The 15,470-nt window shown below is 41.4% G+C and overlaps 1 protein-coding gene across 1 annotated transcript; it reads right to left on the reverse strand.

The window, feature by feature from the left end:
• Nucleotides 1–12,740: 12,740 nt before the first annotated feature.
• LOC124650108 (QWRF motif-containing protein 7-like) lies at nt 12,741–14,839 on the reverse strand. Its single transcript, XM_047189669.1, has 5 exons — nt 14,118–14,839; nt 13,779–14,015; nt 13,600–13,689; nt 13,389–13,496; nt 12,741–13,162 (listed from the first exon to the last, which is right to left on the reverse strand). Exons 1-5 carry the CDS (start codon nt 14,673–14,675, stop codon nt 13,049–13,051), a joined length of 1,107 nt encoding a protein of 368 aa, XP_047045625.1. The 5' UTR covers nt 14,676–14,839; the 3' UTR covers nt 12,741–13,048.
• Between the last annotated feature and the right edge of the window lie 631 nt (nt 14,840–15,470).

Genomic DNA, 15,470 nt, shown 5'->3' on the forward strand with positions numbered 1-15,470 from the left:
TAAATAGGAGGCAAAGTATCATCAAAGAAAATTTTCTCCTCAAAACTTGGGGGACTAAAAAGATCATGAAAACCAGCTTCCCCAAGCTTAGAACTTTCTATATCATTATCAACAATGGTGTTCAAAGCGTTCATACTAATATTACTACCGAGCATGCAAATAAGATTCCATAGGTTTTTTAATTTTCGCATCAAACCATCCATGTCTTAAATCGGGAAATAGAATAAGAAGCTCATTGTTGTCCATTATGCCAAACTAGTGTAAACAAGGAACAAAAAGATGCAATTGCAGGATCTAAAGGAAATAGCTTCGAGCACACACACAACGGCAACAGAAAAGTACTTTACCTGGGACCGGAGTATGAGAGCCTTTTACCTTTCCTCCCCGGCAACGGCGCCAGAAAATAGCTTGTTGTCTACGGATGCTTCTATTCTTGTAGACAGTGTTGGGCCTCCAAGAGCAGAGGTTTGTAGAACAGCAGCAAGTTTCCCTTAAGTGGATCACCCAAGGTTTATCGAACTCAGGGAGGAAGAGGTCAAAGATATCCCTCTCATGCAACCCTGCAACCACAAAGCAAGAAGTCTCTTGTGTCCCCAACACACCTAATAGGTGCACTAGTTCGGCGAAGAGATAGTGAAATACAGGTGGTATGAATAAATGCGAGTAGTAGCAACGGCACCAGAAAAGTGCTTTGCTGTCCAGGACTGGTGTGTGGTTGATGGTGGTAATATTGCAGGAAGTATAGATGCAGTAAAACAGTAAACAAACAGCGATAGCAGTATTTAGGAACAAGGCCTAGGGATCATACTTTCACTAGTGGACACTCTCAACATTGATCACATAACAGAATAAATAGATAGATGCTAGACTCTACACCCTCTTGTTCGATGATGAACACCACTAACTGTGTAGGATTACACGAACCCTCAATGCCGGAGTTAACAAGCTCCACAATATTCAATGTTCATATTTAAATAACCTTAGAGTGCATAACAGATCAACATAACCAAACCAAGTACTAACATAGCATGCACACTGTCACCTTCACACTACGAAAGGAGGAATAGATCACATCAATACTATCATAGCAATAGTTAACTACATAATCTACAAGAGATCACAATCATAGCCTACGCCAAGTACTACACGATGCACACACTTGTCACCATTACACCGTGCGGGAGGAATAAACTACTTTAATAACATCACTAGAGTAGCACATAGATGAATAGTGATACAAAACTCATATGAATCTCAATCATGTAAGGCAGCTCATGAGATCATTGTATTGAAGTACATAGGAGAGAGATTAACCACATAGCTACCGGTACGAGCCCCGAGCCTCGATGGAGAACTACTCCCTCCTCATGGGAGACAACAGCGTTGATGGAGATGGCGGTGGTGTCGATGGAGGAGCCTTCCGGGGGCACTTCCCCGTCCCGGCGGCGTGCCGGAACAGAGACTCATGTCCCCCAGATCTTGGCTTCGCGATAGCGGCGGCTCTGGAAGGTTTTCTCTGGTTTCGTCGAACGTAATAGGGTTTTCGCGACGGAGACCTTAAGTAGGCGGAAGGGCAGCCTCGGAGGGGGCCTGGTGGGCCCACACACTAGGGGGGCACGGATGTAATATCCCAGGTATTGGGGTTACAAAAATAGAGGAAACAGATGTGTGCATTGCATTCATGCATAGAAAATCTGGGGAATTTTCGCGCTTTAAAGTAAAACAGTCACGATGAACTGAAGTTTCACTTGACCTTGGTGGAATTGAAGTAGCTCATCAAGTCAAGCGCTATAAACCTCAATGTGACTTTGTTCAAACCTTGTTTTGGGTAGAGATGATTTGATCTAAGGGGTTAGATCAAATGGAAGTAATAATCAACACAACAACACTTTACTCAATGATCAATTGCTTGATCTTATAACATATCATAATATGGTAATCCTTACCATAACATATGAACATACATCTATTTGGAAATCAAGTAACAATAAATGGAGAAACCATGCTTCACTTATATTTTCCATGTCTTAAACAAATCCTTGATCCTACCATGAACCTCAGGGTCATTCTACTCTAGTCTTGGAAACATAACAAGGAGATCAACTCTAGAAATACATTTCTCTATTCCATATAATTAATACACACCAAACCTAGAGAGGTGAGAGTTCTATTATAATTATTAGAGCAGCAATAACAAACCTTGAGTTAAACCTTGGATATACATCCAAGGATTCAAATTATCATCTTCAAGAGGAACCCTAGGATAACTGTTCTTAAATGTGAGAGCTCAACCTATGGTGTTATACTCAAGATAATTGAGACAACCATAACCATGCCCATTCAAGAAACTATAAAAGAAAGTCTATATTGAGTAGATCAAGACAACACTTGATCTTCAGAGTGAGAAACCAAATTCATCAAAGATACCTTAGCAAGCCAAATCTTGATCATTATAAATTGAGTAATGATCATAAACTCTAAGAACTTGAGGTAAGGAAATTAAGAACAAGTAGATCATGCCTAATCCATGATCATGCTTTGGAGAAATAGGAGAATAATCCAAGTGCTAACACTTATATGAATAGAAGGTATTGTTCACCACATGAAATCATAGGGAGATCACTAGTATGCAACCCTAGGCTTATATCCTAACCTTAACTTGTGAACCACTTGGTGATCACAAGTAGAATTATACCACATATACATTCCACTTATTCTTCATCTAATAAACATAAGCAAAACCTTAGAGTAAAACTCCATACTTAATTGGAGAGAAGTCATCCATTCATATGACCAAAGTTAACTATAAAAAAGAACTATAATCAATATAGTTACATCAATGATAAATTGAGGTTGATAAAAGAAGTTAATGGGTAGAAGATAAAACCAATTCTCAAATCCTTAGTAATTAGAGAAGCACATGAAATATTAAGCAATTAACCATCTTACCATGGTTAGGGGAGATTAACCCTATCCCATGCAACATGATATCATTCCATCTCTATAACCTAGAATTATATCTCAAACCTAGTTGTGGATCACTTGGGTGATTACAATTATAAAACCAGACCATAATTGAGATTCAAAACAATTACCATTAGATGAATATGGTTAGAACCCTAATTGTTCATTAAATCAAATCCTATGCTTCAATTGTTAAACACAAGAGACACCCAATGATAAACCCTATATTAAAACCATGTGTGATTATCAACCACCCCTTTCTTATAATTAGAACCAAACCATAATGAGAATAGTATCTACTCTAGGTATTTCAAGGAGTTAGTACTAAACCTGAAAAGGGAGTTACAATAGAACTTACAAGACTCTTAATATTAATGAAGCATCTTATCAACCCTAACAAAATACTCTTAAAGCCAAGAGAGGGATTAATGGAATTATCATCATTAAGAACCTTAGTTAAAAAGGTTAACCATATTCAAATGCAAGTGTACAAACACTATGGTTAAACACATAATAATGATCCACCCATAATTCTACCATGAAAATTAAGGTAGGTTAGAATTAATCCTATAGGAAAAAGGGAACTAAAGTGAGTATCTAAAATCATAGGTAATTAAAAAAATTGCAACAAAGCTCACATATGTGAAATGATTATTCAGAAACAATACTGTAATACAATGGCCCTGGTATTAGACCTCATGAAAGTCAAATTGTCAAACACCTTCAAAATGAAATGAAATCAAGTTAGATTCAAACCAGAAAATTATATAAAAGAAAACAGAAAAAGAAAAATTGAAATAAAAAGAAAAGGAGAGAAAAGGGACTTACCTGGCTAGGAAGCAGCGCAGCAGCCCAACCACCGCAGGCCGAGCAGCCCAGCAGAAGCCCACCAGTATGGCCCAGACCATCACCGGACCAGCCCACCGTACCCCTTCATAAAAATTTAACGAGGAGGAGTTCATCCTCATCCTCTCCATCGTCTTTGGAGGCCACGACGACGCCGTGATCGTCTTCCTCTTCGTGCTGGCGCCCTCTCCGCGACCGACTCCGTGACGAGGCACGCTCTGGCGTTGTATAAAGGCTCGCGACGACCTCTCGTTCTCGAGTTCTTCCTCCCTGCTCCAAAAATTCCCCATACCGAAACCCTGACCCGCTCCGGCACCGATCATCGCCGCCGATTGTGGAAGCCCCAGGCCCCGCCGTGACCACCGTTGGCACCGCCATACTCGACATCATCACCGGGTAGGAGGAATCGAGCTGACGCACCTCCTATCAACCGCACCAGGTCGTCTTCTCCGGGGCCGGCATCGAGCAATTCCGGTGACTGCGACATCCCCTCACCTCGCCGACAAGCCCATTGTGCTCGCGGTGAGCTACCGAATCTCCCGAGCATCTTAGCTCCCTCTAATTCGTCCTAGATCATGCCCGAAGCCGTATACCTGTGAGCTCCGCCGCGGTACCTCGTCGTCGGCCACACTCCGGTGACCTAATCGGGGCGGCGCCGCCACTGGATGGTTCACCGCGACGTGTTGGGTCGAACAGACCTAGTAGTGCGTCTGCGGGGGCAGCCCAACGCCGGCGCGTCGCAGATCGATCGCCGGCAGGTGCCTCCTCGGCCACATCATCGCCACCTGGGCAGCTGATGTGGACCACTGGTCCACCAGTCAGTGGCTAGGGGTAGTTTAGGTCTGGGTGCATTTAGTAGATTTCAACTTTAATTTCAATTCAATAAATGCTGCAACTTTACAAATTCGTATAAAAATCCAAATTAAGTCAGAAAAATATAAACGAGATCTTAAAATTCTTATAAAAGAAAAGTCTACCCAATAAAAATATAATATGAAATTTTTATTTTTAATAAAGATTTAATTATTTAATACTTATTATTTAAGCATTTAAATTTAATCCTAAATTCAGTTAAAATTCAATAATTAGGAAAAAGGGTATAAAATAAATAAAAACCAGAAAGTAAATAAGGAAAACATTAAAATTAATTTTCCTCTACTATTAACTTATTAAATTAGTATCAGAATGATTTAAACCCTAATTAATAATTATCTTAATTATTAATTATTTAAAAATAATAAAATGCCAAATTCCATATTATTCTTATTTCAAAGTTATTAATAACTTCAAATTTATTAATGAAGTTATTAAGTTAGGAATTCAACAGCAATTATGCAACCCTAGTTCCATATGGTAGAAAACTAGGAACTCATCATTTCATGTGTAATCCTAAAACCCTAATGCCATTTAGAACCTAGTTCCATTATTACATGTGAACTCTAAATTGCTCCTAACCTAAACCCTAGGTTAGAGTATGTGATCATGATACTTTATTTCAAATCAAAGAGCCATCATTAGCAACTAAAAGACATACATATGTTCACATAAAATGTAGAACCCTATCACTAGCAATTTAGTATTCCAGGTATGCATATCACTAAACCTAGTTGATCAAGTAGGATCAATCAAGTTTAAACCCTAGCCTCTACTGTCAAAACCATCATCCTTATTCATCCATGCTTAGCATCACACCCTTGTGATGAACCATAATAGCAACCATACCCAATACTGTGCATCATATACTATTCACACTAAACTCTACTAGTGTGAGATATTTACGAACCATCCTATTTAGGAGCCAATAATTCCTTACTTAGTGGATCCAGTAGCAAAACCTAGACAACCTCAACCCTAATTGATATACTTCTTATTATTTAAGAAGTATGTTCTTCAAAAGTTATTCTTTTGAGGAAAATAAGGAATCATCACCAACCCTGCTTATAAGGACCTATAAACCCTAGCCAGCTATCATTAGCAAGATAAACCAACTTTGACAACAACCTTGTATAATTAATTGCTTAGGATGCCTAGGCTTAACTCAGCCTTACCAGCCCTAGGTATTGATGAATCCAACATTGTTGTGATCCATCTACTACTTACTCCAGAAACCAATTAGAATTATAGAAAACCATAGAACCCCACAAACCTATTATCATACTTGTTCTTCATTTTAGAACATGTTCTTCAAAAAGTTATTCTTTTGAAGTATATAATAAATAATCATCCACCATGCACTATAGGACTTAAAATTGACAACTGCTATTTACTTATTACACAACCTCTATTCCTTGATATGTATGATTGTACTATCCATTTTACCACATGCTTATGATTCTAAAACAACACAACCCTGAATAAGAACCTTGTTTGTAAATCATTCTAAAAGTGTAACACACCCAGAACTAATCATTACCACTCACTAATCCTAAATCATCGGGGTTAGGTCACGCTTAGAACGATTGCATATCATACTTATGCATTATTGCATCCTTGCCAATCTTTTAAACATCGTCCTTACCGGACGATGATGCTATTTCAGAATTTGGAGTTATTACGTATCGAAGACCCTTGTCTGCATAATCTTGCAGCCAAGAAAGGCAAGTTCATCACTTGCTCATGTCATTTGAGTATTTTTATCAAATTACTTGCAAAGTATTATGGTTATCACTATTGCACAAAAATCAAAACCACTACTTTCATAACTATGAATATGACTATGTGGTGGGCAATGGAACCATGGATTGTGTGGATATGGTGGAGGTTCCATTGCACGGGCTTATATCCATCTAGGATTAAACAACAAATGTCGCCAGTGATTCTTGTGCCGTAATATCCGTGTTAACCATAAGATCCGGAGTGGGACGGAGTAGTCAAAAGTGTTTCCACCTCTCGTTCATCAACGGATGCGCTTTACCGTAGACACTTGTATCTGTCAGGGCAAGCTGTAGGCTGGGGAAGCCTTAAGTCCCCACGGCATAGTCCGTAGACACTTGTCGCTCGAAGTGCAAGCGGTGGGCTGGGGAAGCCTAAAGTCCCCACGGTATTGCGGTCTATGATGGGTTGCAGCTACGGCGAAGGAGTTTGGTTAACGAGTCCCAAACTGTTGTCGTGGTTGGGGTCCATCCTTAAGTGGTATAAGAGGACCGACGAGGACCCAGGGTCGGGGTATGCAACAAAGGGTGGGTGTTCGAGGTAGCGGAGGAACATGATTGGCTAGACCTTATACCGGGCCTCACACCATAGGAAGTGTGGACGGGTCATTCGCGGTTGGCACCAAGGTTAAGATCTCTTATGGGTAAAGCAACACACCTCTGCAGAGTGTAAAGAACCGTGACATGTCACTCCCTCTTCCGGGATATGGAACTGCGAACGCGGCCGGAAAGGAGCTCCATGAAGTTCTAGTAAACCGGTGAAGGCTGACGGACATAGTTCTTCTGAATAAAAGCAACCTTTTGAAGAAATGGTTATGAAAACCTGCATTGGTATTAGACTTTCTGGTCTAATGCTGTAGCTAGTGCATTAAACACCTCTTTCCTATAATGAACTTGTTGAGTACGCTCGTACTCATACCACTCTTAAATCCCCTGCTTAGATATGGAGACATCGAAGGAGGATCTACCGTGCAACTCGAAGACCGAGGAGTCTACAAGTACTTCAAGGGAACAGGAACCTGCCGAAAGAGTCAAACACCACAACTACCATGGGAGAAAACCTAGATTAAGTAGTAGAAGGGAACTAGTTTCCTAAACCTAGCTCCTACTTAGCTAGAATCTATTCTTAGCCTCTTTAGCTAGTTAAATACTCTTCCAATAGAGTTCGTGATAGGATTAGACTACGAGTCGTTCTTCTGGAGTTTATTTGCAGATTTACCTCATTGTAAAGTAGGAGGTTGTGCTGATCTTATGTAACAGACTCGATGTTGTAATTCTATAGACATGCCTTGGACCCGCATATGTTTCTGTTGTACCACTCTGAGCGATATAATACTAGTGGAACGGTGTTTCATTGGTGTTATATCAGACTTGCATACTACACCATGCAGTGGTATGCCCGGTCGCCTCAACGGCCCCCCCTCTGGCCGCGCCAGGGTGGCGTGTGGGGCCCCTAGGGCTTCTCTCTGGCGGCTCTCGGGTGTTCTGGAAGCTCCGTCCAATTATAAGACTCTGGGCGTTGATTTCGTCCAATTCCGAGAATATTTCCTTACTAGGATTTCTGAAACCAAAAACAGCAGAAAACAGGAACCGGCACTTCGGCATCTCGTCAATAGGTTAGTTCCGGAAAACGCATAAATATGACATAATGTATGCATAAAACATGTAGATATCATCAATAATGTGGCATGGAACATAAGAAATTATCGATACATCGGAGACATATCAGGCATGGCGATGTAGATACCTCTGGCAATGATTTCCCCCTCCGGCAGGGTGCCAGGAAAAGCTTCAGAACCCCCCGAGATGGGTTCGTCGATGGCGACCGCGACGGAACTTTTCGTGGATGGAGGCTCAGCTATCCAGGGTTTTCCCGAGAAGATGTATAAATAGACGGAGGATTGAGGTCGGTTGGGCACCTGTGGGCCCCACACCAGCCCTAGGCGCGGGACAGCTCTAGGCCGCACCTAGGGGTGGTGTGGGCGCCCTAGTGCGCCTCTTCGTCCCCCCTCCGGACTTCGTCTTCGTTTCGGTAAAATATTGACTTCGGCTTTTGTTTCGTCCAATTCCGAGAATATTTCCTGTACAACTTTTCTGAAATACAAAAACAGCAGAAAATAGGGAACTGGCACTGTGGCATCTTATTAATAGGTTAGTGCCAGAAATCATGTAAAAGTGCAACGAAGTGTAAAAAAAACATATATAAATTGGTGTAAAACAAGCATGGAGCATCAAAAATTATAGATACGTTTGAGACGTATCAGCATCCCCAAGCTTAACTCCTGCTCATCCTCGAGTAGGTAAGTGATGACAAAATAATTTTTGAGGTGACATGAAGCCAACACAATCATGATCAAGCATGTAAAGCATTATGAGCTGGGATCTAAGTACTCTAACATATGCAGCTATATTATAACACGAAGAGTAACTCAAACAAAGAATCATGAATAATAGTGCATTGAAAGCAACTGTGTGTTTATGATCATAGAGTAAACATAATAAAGTGGTACTCAACATGTCCTTATGGAATAGCAAAACATAAATGCAAGGACACCTTCAAAGTTCAAAGGGTGAGTAGATACAAATAATTTGAGAGCAAGTAATAGCACAATCATGAATCAATCAATAATAATTTTGGGACTATGCACACTGCACTAAGAATGACAACTATGCTCTCTCAATTGGAGCATAAAGTAGAAGATGAATACTCAATATGAAAGTAAAAGAAAGGTCCTTCGTAGAGGGAAGCAGGGATTACCCATGTGCTAGAGATTTTTATTTTGAAAGCAATAGAAGTGTTGAAAATATTTATTTTGAGAGGTGCTACTTATGTCAACGGTAGTGATAAATAGTATGACTTATGCATAATTACTTCCTATAAGTTTGCTTGCCTCATGCATAATATACCAATAGTGCTCACACCTTGTCCTAATTAGCTTGGACTTCCATGGATTTTCATCGCATACATATGTTTTAACCTAGTGTCACAAAGGCTTACCTCCTTTCCTCCTATATAAAGGTTCTTAGGAGATGGATCTCATTTGATTTCTCAATTTTGATGAATCTCAACTTTTTTGGACATCCATACCGGGAAAGCAAGGACAACAGATATTTGGACTTTTGCCCAGCTGAAACTTCCACCATGTGAACATGGCTTTAGTTGGCGGCCCAATGTTCCTCTCTAACAATATGCATACTCAAATATTTGCAACTCATGGTAAATCTCCCTTACTTCAAACAAGATGAGCATGCATAGTAATTCACATGATATTCAATAAAAGCATATTGATTGTGTTCTCCATGACAGCATGGTTATCATACAACAAGCAACTTATAAGAACTAAAAATGTATAAAACATGGTACTTGCCACAATAGTTTTTAGACTACTTTCCCATGAGCTATAATTTACACAAAATAGGTGATAATTTTTGAAGGTTTAAAGGTAGCACACAAGCAATTTACTTTGGAGTGGAGGTGAAATACCACATATAGGTAGATATGGTGGACATAATTGGCAACTTTGGTTTTGGTGGTTGGATATACGAGTAGAGCTCATACTCAGTACAGGTGAAGGCTAGCAAAAAGACTGGAAGCGACCAACTAAGAGAGCAATAATGGCCATAATCATGCATAGGGACAAAACATTATCAATCAAAGCATAAAGTGATATTACAAATCAAAAACTAAATGATCATAGATGCTTTAGTTGACTGGTTGTAGTCATAACATGGTATAAGCATGCGCAAAGTCAACCCAATAAAGCATCAAAGGAGAATACCACAATACTATGCATTTATGATAGAAACAACACATGATTCTTTTAATGACACATTATGCACTCTCAGCCATTTGAAACAAGTCATGCTAAAACAATAAATACTAAGAACATGACAAGAATAACATCCAATATGACATGCCAAACTCTATGCCACAGTTTAGACAAGCTTCTATTTGCATCACTATAGTCATGAAATATTTTACTCGTATCCAACACCAATCAACTTATTTGAAATAACTCTCAGAGATGAAATTCAATATGGACCAGAGAGCTAATCATACATAAATAAAGTATACTAACTTCCTCTTAACAAAATTCAAGTCAAAAAATAAGAGCTAAACGCAGTACCAGAAAACTAGAACACTCGCAGAACAATAACAGTGAAAACTAGAGCGTTCTATGAAATTAAAAAGTAGCGGGTCTTTCTCCAAAAAAATGTTCCGGGATCCAACATATGCTACATCAAACAAAACAAAACAAAACAAAACAAAAACAAAAATAAAGATGCTCCAAAAACAACACATAGCGTATGAAGCAATAAAAATATAGCGCATAGAGAGATGACATGTTGCTTTGTTGATGAAGAGGGGATGCCTTGGGCATCCCCAATCTTTGATGGTTGTACCTCTTGAATATGTCTTTGGGGTGCAGGGATATCCCCAAGCTTGAGCTTTTGTCCATTCTTCATCTCATCACATCATTCTTCTCTCCCTAAACTTGAAAACTTCCTTCACACAAAAACTTCTCACAATTCTTTATTAGCAGCATTAGTACAATCAAAATAAACAAATCCACTTGTGTTCAGTACTAACATATATCAAACATATATTAAAACATAAACTACTGTAGCAACCTTTCAAATAGGTCTCTGATCAAAACCACAACAAAAAAGATTTAAGAGACGAATGCAAATAGTGCAGAAATCTGTCAAAACAGAACATCAGGTAAAGATTGAAATTTCCGAAATTTCTCTTTTGCTTATTTCGAAAAGTGGTCAACTAACTAAAGTTAGATAATAACCTGGGGCATATGCATAAAAAATGATAGCTCAAAATTATGCTCTGGCTATTTTTACGAATTTTTATGGTAACAACATAGAATCTGTTTTCAGGACAGCAACTTCCTCAAACATTACTTTCTTCCTATTAGAGGCTATTCTTGGCATAAAAACGAAATAAAAATGATAAGGATAGGTCATTACAGGGGCAATAGCTTCCAAGACTCAACAAAAAGAAAAAATATTGTAAATAAAACATGGGTTGTATCCCACAAGCGCTACTCTTTAACGTCTTTCAGTTAGGCGCATTAGTTTGAGAAGATGCTCACATAAGAAATATGAATTGAAGTAAAATAGAGCATCAAGAAGCAAATATGAAACACATTTAATTCTAACCCACTTCTTATGCATATGAATCTTGTACATAAATGAATCCACAAAGAACAAAGTGACAAGCATAGGAAGATAAAACAAGAGTAACTTCAAAACTTTCAGCATATAGAGAGGTGTTTTAGTACCATGAAAACTTCTACAACCATATCGTCCTCTCTCATAATAGTTTTCAGTAGCATCATAAATAAACTCAACAATATAACTATCCCATAAAACATTCTTATCATGAGCCACATGCACAAAATAATTATTACTCCCCACATAAGCATAGTCATTCTTATTAATTATTTATTAATTGTAGTGGGAGAAAATTCAACAAAATAGCTATCATTATTATTCTCATCACCATAATCATTAGATATAGGAGCATATTGTAATCATAATTAATTTTCTCCTCAATAGTAGGTCGACTGAAAATATCATATTCATCATTGTAATCATCATAGCAAATTTTCTCCTCTAAAGCGGGGTAAGCAAAAAAGATCATTTTCATAAAATCTAGCTTCCCCAAACTTATACTTTTCCATAGCATTATCAATAATGGTTTTCAAATAATTTGTACTAATAACATTGTCATTAGCATGCAAATAAAGTTACATAGGTTTTCTAATTTTCTCTTCGAAAACTTCATGTCCTAACTCAAGATAAATACTATAGAGCTCTCTAATATTTTTTTTTGTTTTCCATTAAGCCTAACTAGTGAAAAAAAAACAAGAAACATCAACATGGAAAGTAAACTGAGCAACAGAAATAACAACTATAATTAAAAATAATTTTTTATGTGTTTTTGGTATAATAAAGTAAACAAAATAAAATAAAGCTGATACTATCATCAACCATTGGTCCATCTTCAAGCCAGAGATCTATATAGCCCTTGCCAAATATTTCGTCAATGCTGCCATGGCGTCAGACAACGCACTTACACTGCATGAATCCATCACACCGCATCTGTCACCTATGCGGGAAGCCACCTGTCGACATTTGCCCACGTCTAAACAAAGCTGTTTTTATTCACATAGCAAGATATTGATCTACTATATAGCAAAAAAAAAGTTATTTATGATATAAAATGTATAAAATATATTTCACCGTGATTCCACTCGAAGGATGGGGATGAAAAACTGGATTAAAGATTTGAGACGGTTCAGATCGAAAATATTCAAGTTACAAGATACCACAAACGACTCAGTTTACTATTCACAGCACACACCCGTTCAATACACATAGCTCTCCTAATAACACAAATTACTATCTAAAAACGCAATTTATTAAGAAGCACGTATACATTCCTTAAAAAAACCACATATGCATACACGAACGAGTTCAGGAGAGGTGAAGCCTCCCGTCAGTCTGTCACGGTGACACAAGTTCCGCATCTTATCTTTATTTTAAGAATGGCGTGTGAGATTGATCAAATCTCAAAAGCACCAGCCGGGAGGTGCACTCGTCGGGACGGCGACGGCGACTCGCATGTCTTGATCAAGCCTCTGCCTCGCCTGAATTAAGTTGGATCGGAGGCTCACCTCATGCATCTGCAGCAGCGGAAGCACACACCAGAAACTATTCGTTAAGCAAAGAGGTAGTATAGCTAGTTGCCTAATGGCCATTATTAAGAAGCAAAAAAGGTGCGATGTCTGACAATGATCGAATCGGTCCAAAAAGAAGGAAAAGAGTTCAGCAGTAGTAAGACACAAGATTCAGAGTAGGTTTAATACGGTGCGGTGAGACATCACCGTGGTCGGAAAGACGACCACCCACCTGCAGCCGAGTGACGATCCTGGCCAGCCGCATGACTTCCTCCAGCCCGTCCACCTCCTGCCGTATCGTCCTCGCCAGCTCGCCCAGCGTGCCGCTGGTGGCGCCGGCCTGCAGAGACGCTCCGGCGCCGGCCACGCCGGAATCAAGGACGTTAAGAAAACGGGAGGAAAGCGAGAGAACTTTGAAATGTGAATCTTGCCTGCGTGCGTACCGTGGCGTAGAACACGTCGGCGTTAGCTTCGATCTCGGTCACCATGCCCACGCAGGCGAACATGGTCTCGTGCAGCGCCTCCACGCCGGCCTGCATGCAGGCGTAGCTATCAGATGGAGGGAAATGAAGAGAATTTAGTGTGTGGCTATGTGCGCCGGGTACAGAGTGTCGCCAAATACTTGGGCGCCGGCGGTCACGGGGAGGGAGGTGCAGGCAGCGGAGAGGACGCGGGTGAGGTCCGAGACGGCGTCGGCGTGCGGCTGCTCAAGGGCCTCCCACGAGGCGAGGAGGGGGAGCTGCGGCCGCAGCAGCCTTGCCAGCTTCAGCTTCTGCCGCCGCCGCTGCGCCACGATCCGCTTCGCCGCCTGGATGTTGCGCAGCTCCGCCACGCGCAGCCACGTGTAGAACAGCTTGTTCTGCAAACGGATAATTGCATAGACTCACCAATGACCATCGGGAAAAAAACCAATGCATGCTGCACTGCTGTAGTATGCACGTCCTGCACGGCGATGGCTCACCTCGGCGGCGGACGTGGCGCGGGCGACGGCCATCTCCATCCGGGCGTTGGCGAACCGCCATTGGAGGAGCCGCGCGGAGAGCACGCGCGCCCGGTGCGCCGCCTCCTCCTTCTCGGGCCCCTCCTTAATCTTACGCGCCATCGTCTCCCTCAGCGCGCCGGTTGATGATCCCTTTCCAGAGGCTTCCTCCGGCGACGTCCCCGCAGTGCCCCGCCTCCGCCTAGTCGGCTCCTCGGTCAGCGAACGACGCGGGGACAGCATCACAGCTCCGACGTCCGCGGTGTGGACGGTGTTCTGATCCTTGCTGCTCAGCGCCCGCCGGGGTGGCGGCGCGGCCGCGTCCGCGTCGCCTGCGCTGGCCTTCTTGTGGCCGAAGGAGGCCGCCTTGCGGAGGGAGCGCGCGAAGTTGGCCGACGAGAAGAGCGGCGCCGTGCGCATCCCGTCGTAGGCGAAAGCGCCGGCGCCGGCGCGGGAGGCCAAGCTGGTGCTGCGTCCCAGACGCCGCGAGGATGCCGCCTGTGCCCTCGGGATGCTACCGCCGCCGCCGACGGACTCCATGGACGACGTCGACGTGCGTCGATAAATTAATAAATATATAAAATTAAGGATATACAAATAAGTTAATAAATAATAAATATATAATTAAGCTCCGCCGATGGGATCAGAGCAAGAGCGATGCTCGCAGCATCCTAAATACTACTGCAAGAGGGGGAGAAGAAAGAAGCAAATGCATCACGAGGACACTACGAAATGCTGGTAGATATATATAGCTAGTAAGCTAGAGCTTTGGGGTTGCCAGGTTGCGCCTTGGAGAAGAAGAAGAAGTGGCTAACGCGACGGCGCGTCGCTCTCATGAGTGGTGACAAGATTCAAGATTTTTTTCTCGATCGAACAAAAACTTCTGAAATTGTTAACTCGTAACTTTTGCTTATGCGTACACGAGGAAAAGATTTTTCTTAGATCGTTCATTTCTTTCCAATGGCGGAATGAAGCTGATGTAGTGTTGTGGTCTTGTGGAATATATGGTGGGTTTGGTGTGAGAAAGGGAGAGGGCAGCCATCTCTGGAGTCTGGACTGCCGGTGCGCCATCGCGAGACAAAATCTGGTCACTTTGGCCGTGCGCACGCTGCGATTTCTTTTTGTCTCGAGTGCAGGAGAAGGCAGGCAGGGAGAAAGAGCGAGATGTCAACGTTGGAAGCGATGAAACTGGCCTTTTTATTAGGTTAGAGAAACCGTGTGTCTATCTCTTGAGAGAAAGTTGTGCCTTTTTCGTTTTGTTTTCAATTTTACTGACCGAGAAACTTGTAGCTTATGGTTCCTCTTGGCTTTTAGAGCTGCCTAACAAATGAATTA

The sequence above is a fragment of the Lolium rigidum genome, chromosome 4 (genome assembly GCF_022539505.1).
Source record: "Lolium rigidum isolate FL_2022 chromosome 4, APGP_CSIRO_Lrig_0.1, whole genome shotgun sequence".
NCBI lineage: Eukaryota > Viridiplantae > Streptophyta > Magnoliopsida > Poales > Poaceae > Lolium > Lolium rigidum.